We start from the raw sequence: 21,237 nt of genomic DNA, 5'->3' as shown, positions 1-21,237 counted from the left end.
CATGGTATTGTAATACCCTTTCAACATATTAGTTTGGCAATTTTCTAATAGAGCTGCCCCAAGCAACCTTACCTTCTTGTATAGTGATGTGGACATGTGACCTTGCTTTAGGTTCCAATTAATTGATTTTTTGTTACACCTCTGATATATCATACTCTCTATATATAGCATACTCTCTCTCTCTCTCTCTCGCTCTCTCTCTCTCTCTATCTATCTATCTTTCTATCTCTAAAAGGCCTGAAAGCAGCCCCTCATTGATGTCTGAAGTCTAAACCTCCTGTTCAATACTGTAGTCCAGTACATTCACATAGCAATACTATTTCTTAAAACTATAATGTCTTCTACTTTGGTTTTCAGTTTTTTTTATTGGCTCATTGATGGTTCCTCCAGTTGTATCCTTCCATCTTGTTGCTGGCCATCCTCTTCCTCTTTTACCTTCAACTTTTTCAAGCATAGCTTCTTTTTTTTTTTTTTTTGGATAACATGTTTCATATTTTAATGTGTCCAAAATAAAAGAGCTTCAGTTTGGTTCTGGGCTTCCAATGAGAAGTCGTCTAAGGTACTCTTAAAAGCCTTCACCAGCTCCAGATATTCTTCCTGAACCATTTTATTGTCCAGTTTTCACATATATAAAAGACCACAGAGAAAACCATAATTCGAAAGATCTGAAGATCTTTTCCAGTTCCAACATTCTTGTTCTGCCAAGTGCCAGTCTATGACATATTTTTTGACGGCTGGATTGCTGGTTGAAAGTAATTAAACCAACCACCACTTTTGACATCTCCATCAATGGTGAAGGTATTGATCCTTCCTGTTGTTATGACCTGTCATCTTCATATTGAGCTGAAGTCCCTTCTTTTCACACTGTTCTTCCTACTTTTCATGTAAGGGCCTTCATATTATACAGACACACAAGCCCACATATAGAAACTTAAGTGTGTATGTTGTAGTTAAGTATGTTGTAGTTAAGTATGGTGTTTAAGTAAGTCTTCTCAAAGCTATTTATTTATGAAAATATTAATAATAGGAAATATGCGGCACAGTGCTGGGTTCGATCCCCAGGCAGGTGGTCCGGGTCCTTTCTGTGCGGAGTTTGCATGTTCTCCCCGTGTCTGTGTGGGTTTTCTCTGGGAGCTCCGGTTTCCTCCCACAGTCCAAAAACATGCAGTCAGGTTAATTGGAGACACTGAATTGCCCTACAGGTGAATGGGTGTGTATGTGTGTCTGCCCTGCGATGGACTGGCGCCCCATCCAGGGTGTTACTGTGTGCCTTAGAACCCCGCTAATTGGATAAGCGGTTAAGAAAGTGAGTGAGTAATTATAGGAAATAATTTAGCTTGTGCAGAAATAACTGTTTGTAATGAATACAATAAATAAAAAATTACAATTCATAAAAAAAATTTTTCCCTTTTGGGTCTGCCAGAATTGTTTTTGTCAGCAGCATATTTTATTTTTTTACTTTAGAATTATACAGAATACGTTATATATTATATATAATTTGGACAGGGTAATAAAGATTAAGCCGAGGATACTTGTCCATCCCTTCAAAAGGACATGATGTTCAGGTCCCTATTTCCTGGCCATGTAGTGCATTCCTTACTGGCTGCCTGATGTTTTAATGGTGATTCCTTTGGAGAAATCTGTAATTTCTTGGTAGGATTTCTTCCACACAAACTGGGAGTGCTCTGACATCTGGCAGCTCTCAAAAGACAGATGAATGTCGCCGGTCTCCTGATCTACGCCACATTTGATTTCCTGAGCACCTTAAAAAAGAGAAAAGGGTGTGTACATAAATTAGGATATTCAGATGGTATGTATAAGAGGTATGGGTGCACATGTTGGATTTATGACGTAGAGATTATGGGTCAGTGTGCTGGTTACATTTGCCTCCAGTGCATCTGTTCTACTCTGTCCTGACCGTCAGCCATATGTTTGCACACAGATGAATCCACAGTGCACTCTGCTGGTGGAAGACTGATGTTCCCTGTCTTTTTTTAAGTATGAACGTATCGGGACAGTTTGAGATGAATCAACTCATCTGTTTTTTCCCTTATCTGCAGCCGAGCAGACATCTGCTCTCTGCACCACTTCAGAGTACAGTGTACCTCTCGTTCCCTACCCTGCCACGACCTCTCTCAGTGCATGCTGTTTTACCTTGTTCCTGCTCCTTCAGTCTCATGCCGTGCCAAGTCTACCCTAGTTGGTAGGCAGATGGATTATCAGGTTTGGGGGCTGTGTATGTGTGTCAAGTTTTTCTAGAATAAATTAAACTGATATTACAATACATATTACTAAATTATGTATCTATAAATGTATTCATTCAATCATATTTAGTAATTGGGAGTACTGGGTTGGACAGTCACATGATTTCATGGTATCACACCTAATTTTAAATTAGCGTTTTTAAGACAAAAGAACCTAAAGCAAACCCATGATGCCAAGGATTGAGCATTAAAGACTCTACCCTTGGGCGAGGATTTTCATTGACATTGACAAGCTCATTGGCAAGGTTTAAAGCCTATCCTGGGAACATTATGCTCAAGACAGAAATACACCCCAGACAGGGCATGCTAGTCACATGGCTAACTTACTAACAAGCAGGAGACATTCAAAGTGACCATTTGTCTTTACTGCAGGTGAATCAGGGGTCAGATTTTCAAGTTGTTTATCCACAACAAAATGTATTGAATGTGTTTACAGCTTAACATTGTTTTGCATGGATTTATCGACTATATGACCAAAAGTATGTCACCTGACCAAATCATGGGCATTATTAAAGAGTTGGCCCCTCTTTGCAGCTATAACTGCCTCCACTATTCAGGGAAAGCTTTCCACTAGACTTTAAATTGTGTCCATGTGAATTTAAGTTAATTCGGTCATAAGAGCATATCTAAGGTCAAAAAGTGATGCTGAATGAGCAGACATCGTTTGCTTTTAACATTTCATTTCATCCAAATGTGTTCAGTAGTATTAAAGTCAAGGCTCTGTGCAGGTCAGTAGATTTTATCCATACCAAAGTAATCCAATCATGTGTTTATGGGCCTTGCTTTGTGCACAAGGGACCAGTCATGCTGAAACAGAAAGGGCACTTTCCATTCCAACTATTGCCACACAGTTGAAAGCATATAATGTATTGTAGTAACCCAAACTTAATATGGGTGTTTACATACTTCTGGCCACAAAGTGTATTTTTGAAATCCAACACTATAATAACAATAGTGTGTGTGTTTTTTGTATTACCTGACAGTGTCTTGGCACATATTGAGTCAGAGGACATGGAATGCATGCCAGTGCCCTGGGCATTCTCAGCATGTACCCTGAACATGTAGGACGATCCCGTCTCCAGTTCTTTCACCTATGGATTTTGAATAAGCACACTGATTATTTACTTTTATCGTTAATTATTTATTAAGTACACTTACTAATTATGAGCAAGTCTAACTGTGTAGGAATTATGCATTATTTATGTAAGAATATTGCAGGTAAAGGGTAAAAGGTCTCTTAGAAGTGAGAGTTTAACTTATTCATTATTCACTGAGCTGACTCACACAGAGCTAAAAGAGTCTAAACATTTATATTGCAAAGTAGTCCTGCCCAAGTAGCAGAAACAAGTAAAAGATTTTTTTAAGTGACTCAGAATGCCATTATTCTATACTTTTGGCCAGTCAGACAACAGTTGAGTGCTTGTGGGAGATTATTTGTTGCAGATATTTTACCTTGAGGAAGCAATGGTTCACTGCGCTAGAGTTGACAGTGGTCCAGGTGTCAGTGCCTATCTTGCACATGTCCACATAGTAACCAGCGATGGCACTGGCACCGGTATAGACAGGAGCCTTCCATTGCACCACGGCAGAGTCATCTCTGATCTCAGTGACACTTAGGTCATAAGCTGGACCTGGGTGATAAGTGCCCAAAATTTTAGTTTACCATCAAGAAGACTTTATTTTATTATTTAAAATGCATATTTATTATCCACATTGACTTTAATCAGTGTTGGAATCTGCATTGACTTGTGACATATCTTGTACAGCTTATTTTTTCCATGCATTATATTGACTCTGATGATGAGCACTACACTCTCTAAAATAGAAGTACCTGAATGTATCTTTCCTAGTTGATAAAGGGTAAGTCTTCCTAGTTATCTTAAGGGTAAGTCTTTTATACATTTAGTGTGTCTGTATGTATGTGTATATATATATATATATATATATATATATATATATATATATATATATACCGTATATATACAGTGTATCACAAAAGTGAGTACACCCCTCACATTTCTGCAAATATTTTATTATATCTTTTCATGGGACAACACTATAGACATGAAACTTGGATATAACTTAGAGTAGTCAGTGTACAGCTTGTATAGCAGTGTAGATTTACTGTCTTCTGAAAATAACTCAACACACAGCCATTAATGTCTAAATAGCTGGCAACATAAGTGAGTACACCCCACAGTGAACATGTCCAAATTGTGCCCAAATGCGTCGTTGTCCCTCCCTGGTGTCATGTGTCAAGGTCCCAGGTGTAAATGGGGAGCAGGGCTGTTAAATTTGGTGTTTTGGGTACAATTCTCTCATACTGGCCACTGGATATTCAACATGGCACCTCATGGCAAAGAACTCTCTGAGGATGTGAGAAATAGAATTGTTGCTCTCCACAAAGATGGTCTGGGCTATAAGAAGATTGCTAACACCCTGAAACTGAGCTACAGCATGGTGGCCAAGGTCATACAGCAGTTTTCCAGGACAGGTTCCACTCGGAACAGGCTTCGCCAGGGTCGACCAAAGAAGTTGAGTCCACGTGTTCGGCGTCATATCCAGAGGTTGGCTTTAAAAAATAGACACATGAGTGCTGCCAGCATTGCTGCAGAGGTTGAAGACGTGGGAGGTCAGCCTGTCAGTGCTCAGACCATACGCCGCACACTGCATCAACTCGGTCTGCATGGTCGTCATCCCAGAAGGAAGCTGACGCACAAGAAAGCCCGCAAACAGTTTGCTGAAGACAAGCAGTCCAAGAACATGGATTACTGGAATGCCCTGTGGTCTGACGAGACCAAGATAAACTTGTTTGGCTCAGATGGTGTCCAGCATGTGTGGCGGCGCCCTGGTGAGAAGTACCAAGACAACTGTATCTTGCCTACAGTCAAGCATGGTGGTGGTAGCATCATGGTCTTGGGCTGCATGAGTGTTGCTGGCACTGGGGAGCTGCAGTTCATTGAGGAAAACATGAATTCCAACATGTACTGTGACATTCTGAAACAGAGCATGATCCCCTCCCTTCGAAAATTGGGCCTCATGGCAGTTTTCCAACAGGATAACGACCCCAAACACAACCTCCTAGATGACAACTGCCTTGCTGAGGAAGCTGAAGGTAAAGGTGATGGACTAAACCTAATTGAGCACCTGTGGCGCATCCTCAAGTGGAAGGTGGAGGAGTTCAAGGTGTCTAACATCCACCAGCTCCGTGATGTCATCATGGAGGAGTGGAAGAGGATTCCAGTAGCAACCTGTGCAGCTCTGTGTTAAGAGCTCCTCCTGAGCTGCTGTTCTCTGTGGCCGCTCCTCTGGTGGTTTTGGTGACATCTAGCGGTGGCTGAAGGTACTTCTCCTCCCATTCCAGCCAATAGATCTCTCCCCTGCCTAATTTGACTCACCTGGCCCTAATTACCTTCTCATCAGCCTCCTGGTTATAAGCCCATGCCTTCCTCTCAGTCAGGACCAGATTGTCAGTTGTTGTTTGCTATGCACACTGTCTGGTTTCCCTTGCGCCTGCAATCTGTTCCTGTGTTCCTGACTTCTCTGCCTGGTTCCTGGATCCCTCGCCGGCTCTCTGTTCCTGTGTTCCTGCCTTCTCTGCCTGGTACCTGGATCCCTCGCCGGCTCTCTGTTCCTGTGTTCCTGCCTTCTCTGCCTGGTACCTGGATCCCTCGCCGGCTCTCTGTTCCTGTGTTCCTGACTTCTCTGCCTAGGTACCTGGATCCCTCGCCGACTCTCAGTTCCTGTGTTCCTGCCTTCTCTGCCTGGTTCCTGGATCCCTCACCGGCTCTCTGTTCCTGTGTTCCTGCCTTCCCTGCCTGGTCCCTGGATCTCTCATCCACCTGCCACCTGCGGTTCCTGTCAGCCTCCTACCCCCAAGCGTAGCCACTCGTACCCTCGCCTTCACCCTCGTTCCCTGGTTCTCTTTCTGGACTATTATTCTTAATAAATCACTTAAACCCTGCTCCTGTCTCTGTGGTTGTGTTCGCATCGTGGTTCCAATTCCAAACCCCTCTTAACAGTACAATCTGGTCATCACTATGGAACCCGCGAACCCTTCCACAGATGGACAGGGAACCCTGGAGTCCCTGCTGAGCCACCAGGCCACTCAGCTGGTTCAGCACGACCAATTGCTCAGGTCTCTCATTGAGAGCAACCGCCAGCTTGTGCAGCAATTAGGGCAGGTCTCCCGGCAGGTTGAAGCCCTTACCTCCGCCCAACCTATCTCGTCCCTGAACCCCAGCACCGCGCCACACGTACCTGTTTCCGAGTTTGGTTCCCCAGCCCCGTCCCTGGCTGAGGGTCTCACCACCCATCCGGAGCCTTACCATGGTGAGTTGGATAAATGCCGGGGTTTCCTGTACCAGTGCGGCCTGGTCTTTAGCCAGCGACCCACCACCTTCTCCAACGACGCTAGCAAGATAGCCTATGTGATTGGACTCCTCAGGGGAAGAGCCCTAACTTGGGCCGAGGCCGCCCAGTCATCTGTGGGTCCACATGTGGGTTCTTATGAAGATTTCCTCTGTCGGTTTCAGGCGGTGTTCGATCACCCGAATCATGCCGGAGATGCGGCCAGTCGTCTTTTGGGGCTACACCAGGGCTCCCGGTCTGTTGCTGATTATGCCGTTGAGTTCTGGATGCTTGCGGCTGATGCCGGCTGGAATGACGCCGCCCTCCGGGGAGCTTTCCGCCGTGGCCTAGAAGAGCGTCTTAAAGATGAGTTGGCAGCCCGGGATGAGCCTTCTAGTCTTCAGGGTCTCATTGACCTGGCTATTCGTCTGGACGGCCGGCTCCGGGAGCGCCGCCGGGAGCGGTCGTCACGTCCTGCTCTGACCCCGAGGCCAGTTCTTCCTAGATCCTCCCTTCATGAAACGCCTGTTCCTTTTCCAGCTTCCCCCACTGCTGAGGGGGACGAACCCATGCAGCTTGGACGAGCCCGGCTCGCCCCAGAGGAACGTCTAAAAAGATTGCGTTCGGGCGAATGCCTCTATTGTGGCCAAACCGGGCACCTTCTCGCTTCGTGCCCCATACGCCCAAAAGGGGGAGCTCGCCAGTAGGAGTGGGGATTCTGACGAGCTCAAGAACCACAACCCCACCTCTTCGTCCTCGCCTCCAGGTCCCTGCTACCCTATGCTTCCCCGGGAATCCAGTGTCCCTCCTTGCACTCGTCGACTCCGGATCGGAGGACAATCTTATCGATGAAAGTCTTGTTACCCAGAAAGGGTGCGTCTTGGAGGTTCTCGACACCCCTGTAACCGCTTTTGCTCTGGATGGGCGCATGCTCGCTCGTATTACTCACCGTACGGCCCCGGTAACCCTAGTCCTTTCGGGCAATCATCGCGAGTCCATCCGTTTCTCGGTAGTCAAGACTCCCAAGTCCCCTCTGGTTTTGGGATTCCCATGGCTCTCAACACATAATCCTCAACTTGATTGGCAGCAGGGTAAGATCACTGCTTGGAGCGATCTCTGCCACTCCCGGTGTTTACAGTCAGCAGTCCATCCTTCTAGCCCTCGTACCGACCCCCCTCCTTTCATCGATGATGTTGACCTCTCCCAGGTCCCCTCCAAGTATCATGATCTTCGGGAAGTATTTAGTAAGGACCGAGCTCGATCTCTTCCTCCCCACCGGCCCTACGACTGCGCTATCGATCTCCTCTCCGGAGCCACACTTCCCACCAGCCGTCTTTACCACCTGTCTCATCCGGAGCGTGAAGCCATGGAGAATTACATCTCTGAGTGTCTCGAAACTGGTCTCATCCGTCCTTCCTCCTCTCCCCTCGGTGCAGGGTTCTTCTTTGTGGAGAAGAAGGATAAGTCATTGAGGCCTTGCATAGACTATCGGGCGCTGAACCAGATCACGGTCAGGAACAAGTATCCCCTTCCACTTTCATCCTCTGTTTTCGAATCTCTGCAGGGTGCTGTCATTTTTAGTAAACTTGACCTCCGGAACGCCTACCACCTGGTGCGTATTCGGGAAGGTGATGAGTGGAAGACGGCCTTTAACACCCCCCTCGGCCATTTCGAATACTTGGTGATGCCCTTTGGACTGACCAACGCCCCCGCGGTCTTCCAGGCCCTGGTAAATGACGTCCTACGCGATTTCCTGTACCGGTTCGTGTTTGTTTATTTGGACGACATATTGATTTTTTCCCGGTCCCCTGAGGAGCACATCATTCACGTCCGGCGGGTCCTGTCTCGCCTGTTGGAGAACAGGTTATTCATCAAGGCTGAGAAATGCGAGTTCCACACGAATTCCATCGCCTTCCTCGGCTTTGTCATCCAGCCAGGACGAATTAGGGCTGACCCCGAAAAGATCCGTGCCGTTACTGAGTGGCCTGTTCCTTCCTGCCGTAAGGCCTTGCAACGCTTCCTAGGATTCGCAAACTTTTATAGGAGGTTCATCCGCGACTACAGCAGGGTAGCGGCCCCCCTAACTCGCTTGACCTCCACCAAAGTCCCCTTCTCCTGGCCCCTGGAAGCTCAGGCCGCCTTTGACCGTCTCAAGGTTCTGTTCACCTCTGCTCCCGTTCTTTCTCAACCAGATCCCTCGAAGCAATTCCTTGTGGAGGTTGACGCATCTTCTTGTGGAGTTGGAGCGGTCCTTTCCCAACGCTCTAGCCCGGACAACAAGTTTCATCCCTGTGCATTCTTCTCCAAACGGCTCACCCCCTCGGAGGTCAATTACGATGTGGGTAATCGCGAGCTCCTGGCAGTCAAACTCGCCCTGGAAGAGTGGAGGCACTTGCTGGAGGGAGCAAGACAGCCTTTTGTGGTCTGCACGGATCATAAGAATCTTTCTTATGTCCAGACAGCAAAACGGCTGAACTCCCGCCAAGCCAGATGGGCTCTATTCTTTAGTCGTTTCGACTTTACCCTGACTTACCGCCCAGGCTCCCGCAACACCAAACCTGACGCGCTCTCGCGCCAGTTCATTTCCGAGGACACTCCACCCTCCGACGACTCCATCTTGCCTCCCAATTGCGTCCTAGCCGGTGTCACCTGGGATATCCAGGAAGCTATTAAAGAGGCCCTAGAACAGGAACCCGACCCTGGAGATGGGCCTTCCAACCGCCTGTTTGTCCCGACTGCTGTACGACCGGCTGTCCTCAGATGGGGCCACTGCTCCAATTTCGCCAGCCATCCTGGAGCTAATCGCACTGAGTCCCTCCTTAAGTGCCATTTCTGGTGGCCTTCCCTGGAAGCAGACACCAGGCAGTTTGTGGCTGCCTGCGCCACCTGCGCCCGCAGTAAGTCCTCCCACACACCCCCTGCGGGTCTGCTCCAGCCTCTTTCTGTCCCTGGACGTCCCTGGTCTCACATCGCCCTGGATTTCGTCACTGGCCTTCCGGAGTCTCAGGGAATGACGACCATTTTGACGGTAGTGGACCGTTTCTCCAAGGCGGTTCGGCTGGTAGCCTTACCCAAGCTCCCTTCAGCCCTTGAAATGGCTCAGCTCTTATTTGACCAGGTCTTCAAGATCCACGGTATTCCCCTGGACATTGTATCCGACCGGGGTCCCCAATTCGTGTCCCAGGTCTGGCGTGCTTTTTGTAAAGCCCTGGGAGCCACAGTCAGCCTCTCGTCCGGTTTCCACCCCCAATCCAACGGGCAAGCGGAAAGAGCTAACCAGGAGGTGGAAGCCGCCCTGCGTTGTATGTCGGCCAACAGCCCCTCTCTCTGGAGCACCCACCTCGCCTGGGCCGAATATGCCCATAATACCCTCATCTGCTCTGCCACCGGCCGATCCCCGTTTGAGGCCTCCCTTGGCTACCAGCCACCACTATTCTCTGAACAAGAGGCAGAGGTGGCAGTTCCCTCAGTTGAGCACCACTTACGGCGCTGCAGGAAGATCTGGAGGTCCGTACGAGCTACCCTGCTTAAGTCCCAGACCGTCACCCAGCGTTCGGCCAACCGCCACAGAAGACCCAGTCCGCAGTATCTCCCGGGCCAGTCTGTTTGGTTGTCCTCCAGAAACATACCCCTACACTCTGAGTCCAGGAAGCTGGCGCCTCGTTTTATTGGACCTTATACCATCCAAAGGATCATTAACCCCACTGCTGTCCGGCTCAAGTTGCCCAAACATATGCGGATTCATCCTACTTTCCACGTCTCGCAGTTGAAACCGGTCAAACAGTCCAATCTGTGCCCTCCGTCCAAACCCCCTCCACCCGCCCGACTTATTGATGGGCACCCGGCCTACACAGTCCGCCGCCTCCTGGATTCCAGACGCCGCGGCCGGGGCCTCCAATATCTGGTGGACTGGGAAGGCTATGGTCCAGAGGAACGCTCCTGGATTCCCCGCTCTGCCATTTTGGACCCTCACCTTATTCGGGAATTTCACCGGGACAACCCCGACAAGCCTGGTAGGTCGCCTAGAGGCGCCGTTAAAGGGGAGGGTACTGTTAAGAGCTCCTCCTGAGCTGCTGTTCTCTGTGGCCGCTCCTCTGGTGGTTTTGGTGACATCTAGCGGTGGCTGAAGGTACTTCTCCTCCCATTCCAGCCAATAGATCTCTCCCCTGCCTAATTTGACTCACCTGGCCCTAATTACCTTCTCATCAGCCTCCTGGTTATAAGCCCATGCCTTCCTCTCAGTCAGGACCAGATTGTCAGTTGTTGTTTGCTATGCACACTGTCTGGTTTCCCTTGCGCCTGCAATCTGTTCCTGTGTTCCTGACTTCTCTGCCTGGTTCCTGGATCCCTCGCCGGCTCTCTGTTCCTGTGTTCCTGCCTTCTCTGCCTGGTACCTGGATCCCTCGCCGGCTCTCTGTTCCTGTGTTCCTGCCTTCTCTGCCTGGTACCTGGATCCCTCGCCGGCTCTCTGTTCCTGTGTTCCTGACTTCTCTGCCTAGGTACCTGGATCCCTCGCCGACTCTCAGTTCCTGTGTTCCTGCCTTCTCTGCCTGGTTCCTGGATCCCTCACCGGCTCTCTGTTCCTGTGTTCCTGCCTTCCCTGCCTGGTCCCTGGATCTCTCATCCACCTGCCACCTGCGGTTCCTGTCAGCCTCCTACCCCCAAGCGTAGCCACTCGTACCCTCGCCTTCACCCTCGTTCCCTGGTTCTCTTTCTGGACTATTATTCTTAATAAATCACTTAAACCCTGCTCCTGTCTCTGTGGTTGTGTTCGCATCGTGGTTCCAATTCCAAACCCCTCTTAACACTCTGGTGAATTCCATGCCCAGGAGGGTTAAGGCAGTGCTGGATAATAATGGTGGTCACACAAAATATTGACACTTTGGGCACAATTTGGACATGTTCACTGTGGGGTGTACTCACTTATGTTGCCAGCCATTTAGACATTAATGGCTGTGTGTTGAGTTATTTTCAGAAGACAGTAAATCTACACTGCTATACAAGTTGTACACTGACTACTCTAAGTTATATCCAAGTTTAATTTCTATAGTGTTGTCCCATGAAAAGATATAATAAAATATTTGCAGAAATGTGAGGGGTGTACTCACTTTTGTGATACACTGTATATATACCAATCATGCACAACATTACGACCACCATCTTGTTTCTACACTCTGTAATAGTCGGCATCAATCAGCCAGCAGAGGTCATAAAGAAAGAGAGATGTCAGCTCTGGTGTGCTAGCATGTTTTACTGCACCTATCACTGGTACTTCTAGGTTTTGTTACTATGACTTTTTAATCTGTCTTAAACTTATTCAAACTTTTTTGTTTACATTCTTCAATTGTCCCAATTGAAATGTGTCCGAGACCACATTAGGCATTAAAACACATTTTAAATGTCTTTAAAATATACACAGATCAAGCATAACATTATGACATTATGATTATGTTGGCCCCCTTTTGCTGCCAAAACAGCCCTGCAACTACGACACACTTCATATTCTGACACCTTTCTATCAGAACCAGCATTAACTTCTTCAGCAATTTGAGCTACAGTAGCTCATCTGTTCGATCGGACCACACGGGCCAGCCTTCACTCCCTACGTGCATCAGTGGGCCTTGGCCACCCATGACCCTGTTTACCACTGTTTCTTCGTTGGACCACTTTTGACAGATACTGTCCACTGCAGACTAGGAACACCCCACAAGAGCTGCAGTTTTGGAGATGCTCTGACCCATCACAATTTGGCCCTTGTGAAACTCGCTCAAATCCTTACTCTTGCTGCTTCTAACACATCAACTTTGAGGATAAAATGTTCACTTGCTGCCTAATATATCCCACCCACTAACAGGTGCCGTGATGAAGAGATAATCAGTGTTATTCACTTCACCTGTCAGTGGTCATAAAGTCATGCCTAGTTGATATATATTCTCCACGGTCTGTAAGAATTATTGTGTGTTTTCCTTCTCTCTGCCTGTGTTTCCTCTGGATACTCTGCATTTTCCTACAATACTCTAAATGTTCTGTATGTATTCGTAAGTCAATGTATGAGTGTGTGTCACCCTGCAATGAATTATTGCCTTGTCAAGGGTCCATTCCTGCCATGCACCACACTGTTTAGAGTAACACTGACCAAGATGAACTGATTTGTGAAAAGCATGTATATTTAAAGAATAACATTTTATTTGGATTGCAGTACATGGTTTGATCAGGTGAAGTATTCTACTGATGCATGTGTGGTGTTGGTTACCTGGTTCAGGCATGTTCCACGCCTCACATTTGAACAGATGACTAGTAGCAGATGTTTGACCCAACCCAATCATATTGGCACCAGTAACCCTGTACTGATAAACTGAACCAGTTGTCAGGTTCGGAACCTACAGATGTAAAGTTAAAATAGAATAATATTACTTATAGCTTTATGACCAATACTGGGCATGATGTTCTTTAAAATCTCCAACAGTTACACTACTGCACCAAAATGATGGAGGTAAATATGTATGAACTGTGATACCTTGAAGAGCCTTTCTTTAACGGGTTTAACGTTGACCTCGTGCCACGCTTTCTTGGCTACGTTGCACTTGTCGATGTAATAGTCAGTGATCTCCGCGCCACCAGAGTAGGTGGGACGCTTCCAGTTGAGCACCATGGATTGGCCGTCACAGCTGATGAGAGCGATGTCATACGGAGCCGAGGGAAGCTCTGCACATAAGATAGATGAGTTGTGCTATGCATGCCTATTACTCAGTGTCCGCTGTAGCATGCAGTGCTCTGGCTATCTCTGGCTTTTAATAAAGCCATTCTGCCTCTGTTTATTGTCTGCCGCGACTTATAACTGGTGAATGATTTATGGAGGATGTGATGCATTACAGCTGGAGTTTGCTACAAATCATGAATAAAAATTTGACCTAAAAGTAAATGTTTTTAGCAATATTTGTAAAGTTTCTCATCCCAAGAGACAAAGCATTTACTGTCTGTAACTTTTTGCACAATTAATCAGCTACATATTCATTAAAAACGCTATTTGGTTTAAATCATTATTATGGTGCATTAAATTTCATAACTGTGCAAAACTGTGAGTCCCAGTTGTTTATACACTTGCTAAACATAGCCCAACAAAAAATGACATATTTAACATGTAACACAGTATTTAGAACACAATACAGTACATGGCCAAAAATATGTAGACAAGAAACCCTTTACAAATACAACCCCAAATCAGAAAAAGTTGGGACAGCATGGAAAATGCAAATAACGAAAAAACACAGAGTTTCTTACATTGACTTTGACTTTTATTTGATTGCAGACAGGATGAACCTGAGATATTTCATGTTTTGTGTGATCAATTTCATTTCATTTATTAATAAACGTCCATTCCTGCATTTCAGGCCTGCAACACATTCCAAAAAAGTTAACAGTAAAGCATTTACCACTTTGTAATGTTGCCATTCCTTTTCACCACACTTAAAAGCTGTTTTGGTACCGAGGAGACCAAGTGATTTAGTGTTTCAGCTTTTATTTTGTCCCATTCTTCCTGCAAACACGTCTTAAGATGTGCAACAGTACGGGGCCATCGTTGTCAAATTTTTCGTTTCAAAATTCTCCACACATTCTCTATTGGGGACAGGTCAGGACTGCAGGCAGGCCAGTCCAGTACCCATATCCTCTTCTTCCACAGCCATGCCTTTGTAATGTGTGCAGCATGTGGTTTTGCATTGAAAAATGCATGGACGTCCCTGGAAAAGATGACATCTTGAAGACAGCACATGTTGCTTGAAGATCTCAATGTACTTTTTTGCATTAATGCTGCCGTCACAGAAGTGTAATGACCTTTGCCAAGGGCACTGACACAGTCCCATACCACGACAGACCCTGGCTTTTGGACTTGTTGCTGATAGCAGTCTGGATGGTCCTTTTCAAGCACACAGCGTCCATTTTTCTTTTAAATGCTGGAATGCTGATTCACACGTTTCCACTGTGTGATGGTCCATCCTAGATGCCTTCGAGCTAAGGCTTCTTTTTTGCACAGTAAAGTGTTAAGTGGCATTTGTGCATGTAACTCTGTATTGTAGTGCTTGACAAAGGTTTGCCAAAGTAATCCCTCACCCATGTGGTTATATCAGCTATTGTTGAGTGGTGGTTCTTGATGCAGTGCTGTCTGAAGGATTTAAGATCACGGGCATTCAGCTTAAGCTTGTGCCCTTGGCTTTTACGCACTGAAATTCCTCCCGATTCCTTGAATCGTTTAATGATATTATACACTGTAGAGGGAGAAATATGCAAATCCCTTCCAATCTTTCTTTGAGGTACATTGTTTTTAAACATTTAAATCATTTTATCACACATTTGTTGACAAACTGGAGATCCTCTGATCATATTTGCTTATCAAAGACTCAGCCTTTCCTGGATGCCATGATTACAATCACCTGTTGACATCACCTGTTTGGAATCACTTCATTATTTAGTTTTTTCACCTCATTACCAGCCCTAAATTATCCCTGTCCCAACTTTTTTTGGAATGTGTTGCAGGCCTGAAATGCAGGAATGGAGGTTTATTAACAAATGAAATGAAGTTGAGCAGATAAAACATGAAATATCTTGGGTTCAAACTGTCTGCAATCAAATAAAAGTCAAAGTAAATGTAAGGAACACTGCATTTTTATTTTATTTGCATTTTCCTTACTGTCACAACTTTTTCTGTTTTGGGGTTGTACAAAATTCAGCATTTTTATTATTTTCGTAACCGAGGGGCCACCACTGACTGACATGAGCAGCTTTTACAGCAAATCCATAAACATCTTCAGATCCTTACCCTACGTTCAGACCGGCAGCAAAGCAATGCGACAAAGCAAGTGGCTGTCATTCATTTTCAATTGGAGCTGGCAATTTTCTGCAACAGGAGGCAGAGCGAACATTTGCGAATGCAAAGAAGGTGATGGACTACGTACAGATGAAAATTATATACAAGCCATATCCCTCCAGGAATTTTATTTATAGCAAGAACACATCTGATATGTGATAACAACTGAGTTGGAAAGAATATTAATTTGTGATCAAATTGGTTTTTTTTTAAATACACTGTAGAAACTGCTTGGTGTCAGTTAAACCATGGAAACCAACACCCACAGGCAATGATGACGTTCACAGTGTAAAAACAGGACGATGAGCAATCAGAGATTCGGGCAACAAGAGGTGAACAAAGTGGTTGAGTCTACAACTTGCATAGGCAATGAGTGTAGTTTCTTGGAACAACTTATAAGATGGTAAGCCTGGATGTTGTCAGAATTCTTCAAACACCAGGATGAAGTGGTTAGTTAAAATGAATGAATAAATAACTACATGAATGGTAAATTCTACCAAAGCAGAAAATATACTGCAAAGACACTGTGTTAAAACAAAAATGGTCATTACTTATTACACATTGAGAACATTTTAAAGAACATGTATGCACTGATCAGCCATAACATTAAAACCACCTCCTTGTTTCTACACACACTGTCCATTTTATCAGCTCCACTTACCATATAGAAGCACTTTGTAGTTCTACAATTACTTACTGTAGTCCATCTGTTTCTCTGCATGCTTTGTTAGCCCCCTTTCATGCTGTTCTTCAATGGTCAAGACTCTCCCAGGACCACTACATAGTAGGTATTATTTGGGTGGTGGTGTGTTAGTGTGTGTTGTGCCGGTATGAGTGGATCAGACACAGCAATGCTGATGGAGTTTTTAAACACCTCACTGTCACTGCTGGACTGAGAATAGTCCACCAACCAAAAACATCCAGCCAACAGCGACCCATGGGCAGCGTCTTGTGGCCCACGATGAAGGTCTAGAAGATGACCAACTCAAACAGCAGAAATGGATGAAAGATCGTCTCTGACTTTACATATACAAGGTGGACCAACTAGGTAGGAGTGTCTAATAGGGTGGACAGTGAGTGGACATAGTATTTAAAAACTCCAGCAGTGCTGCTGTGTCTGATTCACTTATACCAGCACAACACACACTAACACACCACCACCATGTCATTGTCACTGTTATGCTGAGAATGATTCACCACCTAAATAATTCCTGCTCTGTGGTGGTCCTGACCATTGAAGAACAGGGTGAAAGCAGACTAAAAAAGTATGTAGAGAAATATATGGACTACAGTCAGTAATTGTAGAACTACAAAGTGCTTCTATATGGTAAGTGGAGCTGATAAAATGGACAGTAAGTGTAGAAACAAGGAGGTGGTTTTAATGTTATGGCTAATCAGTGTATATACCAGTATATAATAACTGGTATAGTAAAAAAAACTGAGAAATTGAGAAACAAAATATATACTGCTTCAGAATCTGTACCAACACGGCAAAGTGAGCTAACCGATGTGTGTGAAAGCTGGCCATACATACTGAGTGCAGCTCTGACAGAGATCGGTGCTGATTCCTGTGACTCCTCACTGAGTCCTAGCTCATTGATGGCCTGCACACGGAACACGTATGTCTCCGCTGTTTTCAGACCATGAACGACAAACCTGAAATACAAGCAGATGATCTTAGAGTTAAAACACAAGTCTTCTAAACATATTCCACACACACGATATTGAGTACAGCCTTTTTTTGTTCCCAGATTTTAATAGAACACTTTAGTTAATGCACTGGGGCACTAAGCCTGATATATTAATGATATATCAATTGAACTCATTTCAAATTCATTGTGTAAGTGATGAGTTTTGTGTGTTATTATTTAGATCTTAAAAAGTGCAGTCAGTAATGCAACCAGAATAGCAGCTAACAATAAATGTAATTGTTAAATAATTGTTCAAATAATTACAAATGTGCTATACATACGCATACTTAGTACAGGTCTATGTGGATTGTTTATTTACACTTGCAATCACTTTTTTTCCGAGATTTGGTATGTCACGCTGTTGATGCTTAATACGTTTAATTACATTGACAGTGCCCAGCATTTTGAACATTGACTTAAATGTGTCATTTATAGACCTAGTCCTTTGAAGATTCTGATAGTACGAAATTTAAATACTTCTATATAAGGTGATTTCATTAAACACATGGGATTGTGCAATTTCACTAACACATGGGATTGTGCAATTTCACTAACACATGGGATTGTGCAATTTCGGGCAATGTTTACAAATGTTTACAATGTTTACAAAGGGTAATGTGCAATTTCCACCAACTTGTTACTATTTTGTGTGTTATTGTGTTATTGTTATTATTGTTAATGTAAATTCTGTAAATTTTGTGAATGCAAATTTTTGGTATTTTGTAAATTCTAGTTTTTTAAATGTATTTTTTGTAACACTGTAGAGTATTGCACCTTAATTTTGTTATACCTGGTATAATGACAATAAAAATATTCTGATATAACTGGTGTCTTCTATTTGCTGGTGTCTTCCATCTGTGTACACCTCAACTCTTGGTTAAGGTAGGCTTCCTGTTTAAGTATACTGTCTGTTTTAACCTGTGCTAGAATCTAACTTTGTAAGAAACTAAAGCTAGTCTTAAGTTAGGCCTCTTGCTGTAGTAATTTGTGTGGTTTGCTGATTAGTTGGTTTCCGGTGTCTATTGTTAGAACTAGTTTTTGATCCCAAGGTGTCAGTTGGGGACAGGGCTAAGCTGAGTATAAATTGATTGTGTTGGAATCACAGCAGTCAGTGCTGGTGTCTTCCATTTGTGTACACTTCTACTCTTGGTTAAAGTAGGCTTCTTGTTACTTGTATACTTTCTGTTTTAACCTGCTTTAATTAGCCACAGTTTTAGTGTAACACAAGTTTCACTTCATGGGTTTGACTGAAGTGTGACAATTACATTTTATCTTTCTTGTATTTTTATGTACACTGTAAATACTGTAAATACAGTTGAACATTAAACTCAGATACATAAATACCCTGTTGATATTTACATAGATTAGATCAGTGGTCCCCAACCTTTTTGTACCACAGACCAGTTTCATATAAGATATAATTTCACGGACCGGCAGGGGTGGGAGGATTTAATATAGAATAACTATACTGTAGAATGGAAAATCAGTGTGAATCCTAATCTTTTTTTATGCAATGAGATGCTGCTCCCACCTAGTGGTGATTGGAGACAATAACACCCGAAGAGTTTTGGAAATGTAATGCTCTTGTAGTGATCTCTAATTATTTATTATTCCTTTGCGGTACCGGTGGCCCGGTGGTTGGGGATCACTGGATTAGATCACATACTCTGTCTTCTTGTTGGGCTTGTGATTGGCAGACACCCAGTTCTTTGACCCTTTAACGCATGAGTCGATGTAATAACCAATGAGGTTGTTGGGCTCTTTTGGAGGGGCCCACTGGATCAGAACAGATGTGTCAGTATCTCTTGTGGCTACAACCTGACCGGGAGCTGAAGGAACACCTGAAGAAAAAATAGAACCTCATTTCAGTAATGTCATCCAATGCTAATAAAACGTAAAACGTGGCTCACAGCTGCATCGGTAATTTAATTACTGCTCTAAATAAAAAATAAGAGAGCAGTTCCAAATCAGATTCCATCTATACGAAGTATTTTGCCCATACAATTCGATACTCATGATCAATTCACTACAAGTTAATAACTTTTTAATGAATGTTTTGATTATATATACTAACTGGCATATGTATATAGTATGTGGATATCCATTCTATATTCACGTGTTGCAGTCACACCTACTGCAAACAGGTGTATGAAATCAGTTAAGTAAAAAACGGAGGAAACCCACACAAACATGGGGAGAACATGCAAACTTAACACAGAAAGAACCTGGACCGCTCCATCTGGGAATCAAACCTAGGACCTTCTTGCTGTGAGGCGACAGTGCTAGCCACCGGGCCATAATAATATGCTTATTATAATAATTTGTTGCATCAAAAATAATTGTATGTGCTTTTACGTTCAAAATAAGGTAACTTTTAAATAAGTAGGGAACAAATTACAAGGGTTTAACTAAATATTTTCAAAAATAAAAAAAGGGTTCTTACCCCGCAGTTCTTGAGTTTTGATGGGTTTAGTTGGCTCAGATGCCTCACTTGTGCCATACATGTTGGCTGAGAGCACACGGAACAGGTACTCCTTCCCTTCAGCCAAGTCGAACACAGCATAGCGTGGTGAGCGCACTGGCACTTTAGTGTTCACTCTCTGCCAAGCCTGACTGCCAACCATAGTCTAAGTAAAGGCATTAAAAAATCACTTAATGGCTTTACCACATCATGCCAGCTTAAAGTCAAGAAACTCTTAAACTAATGATGGCCTCTTTAGACATAAATAAACAGTTTGTTGAAACTGTCCTTCAAGCACTGGTTTTTAAAGACTGATTTAACAGTGGATTAGTGAGTGGGATTAATAGCAAGTCTGTGGTTTCTTTATCACTCTCTGCCAAGAAAGACTTCCAAACAGAAATTAAATACAAATATGGAAAGCCCTACATTACATAGCAATGTAGGCTGATAATACTTAATTAGGAACTTGAACTATGAACTTTTAATTTAATTGTAAATGTATTTAACGCATTTTCAACGGCATTAAAAGTGGTGTCATATGAGTATGTCAAGCTTTGTGGTGGAGACCAAGGTCGTGATTTACCAAAGTTCCATTAGACAAGCACAAATACAGTATTAGCACTAAGATTTTAAATAGACTTTAATTATTATAAATTTTTTTGCACCTTCCCCAATTTTCCTCCCAATCTCTCTACTAATGTTGAACTACACCTTGGTTGAGGAGAGCCAAGACTGACACACGCCCGCTCCAACACTTGTGCAGTAGGCGACTGCATCTTTTCACCTGCACGAGGCAAGTTCATATACGGATCAGCTTTGTGTATGGAGAGCCACACCCTGATCACACATTATCCCTCGTCTCTGTGCAGGCACCATCAATCAGAACCCCCCCCCCGCCGATCGTTGTTTGTGTAGGCACCCAGCCTGCCGGGTTTCGAACCGATGAGTTTAAAATGTCAGTGTGTTTTACAGACTATAATTTAAGCAGCATTTATTAACTAGGTTCAAATGTGTGGACACTGCACACTGTGTGAGTTTATTTACATAAAAGCATTGAATAGTGCAGAAGGACAAGGGTTTTCCCCAAACTCTTGCCTCAATGTTGGAAGCATATAATTTATCGTATATAATTGCTTTTTGATGGCAATGATGGTTGTAAAAGCAGGGTTAGCTTTTAAAAGGAGCCCAATATAGTTTGTTTATTTGTTTGTTAACGTCATGTTTTACACTCTTTGGTTACATTCATGACAGACACACGGTAGTTACTCGTTACACAAGGTTAATCACTTCTCAAGGTTATATCGAACACAGTCATGGACAATTTTGTATCTCCAATTCACCTCACTTGCATGTCTTTGGACTGTGGGATGAAACCGGAGCACCCGGAGGAAACCCACGCAGACACGGGGAGAACATGCAAACTCCACACAGAAAGGACCCGGACCACCCCACCTGGGGCTCGAACCCAGGACCTTCTTGCTGTAAGGCGACAGTGCTACCCACTTAGCCACCGTGCCGCCCTTGCTGTAGTTGTATGACTGTATTTAATTTTGGCATGTAGTCATACATAGTCATATATAGGTTCAGAGTCAGCGTCAGAATAATCGA

At 44.2% G+C, this 21,237-nt stretch overlaps 1 protein-coding gene across 1 annotated transcript in view; it reads right to left on the bottom strand.

Annotated features, from left to right (window-relative positions):
• The window catches only part of myom2b (myomesin 2b), a 90,167-nt gene that overhangs the window by 36,795 nt on the left and 32,135 nt on the right, over positions 1-21,237 (bottom strand). Inside the window, exons 14-21 of the mRNA XM_062995958.1 lie at positions 19,612-19,795; positions 18,835-19,009; positions 17,012-17,133; positions 13,132-13,319; positions 12,868-12,994; positions 3,717-3,895; positions 3,241-3,355; positions 1,601-1,763 (exon numbers count right to left, since the gene is read on the bottom strand). Of these exons, the coding sequence (XP_062852028.1) occupies positions 1,601-1,763; positions 3,241-3,355; positions 3,717-3,895; positions 12,868-12,994; positions 13,132-13,319; positions 17,012-17,133; positions 18,835-19,009; positions 19,612-19,795 (1,253 nt within the window). The remainder of the gene's footprint in view (positions 1-1,600; positions 1,764-3,240; positions 3,356-3,716; positions 3,896-12,867; positions 12,995-13,131; positions 13,320-17,011; positions 17,134-18,834; positions 19,010-19,611; positions 19,796-21,237) is intronic.

Source organism: Trichomycterus rosablanca, chromosome 5 (assembly GCF_030014385.1).
Source record: "Trichomycterus rosablanca isolate fTriRos1 chromosome 5, fTriRos1.hap1, whole genome shotgun sequence".
NCBI lineage: Eukaryota > Metazoa > Chordata > Actinopteri > Siluriformes > Trichomycteridae > Trichomycterus > Trichomycterus rosablanca.
The sequence above is the reverse complement of the archived record's forward strand: the minus strand, read 5'-3'. Positions and strand labels throughout refer to the sequence as shown.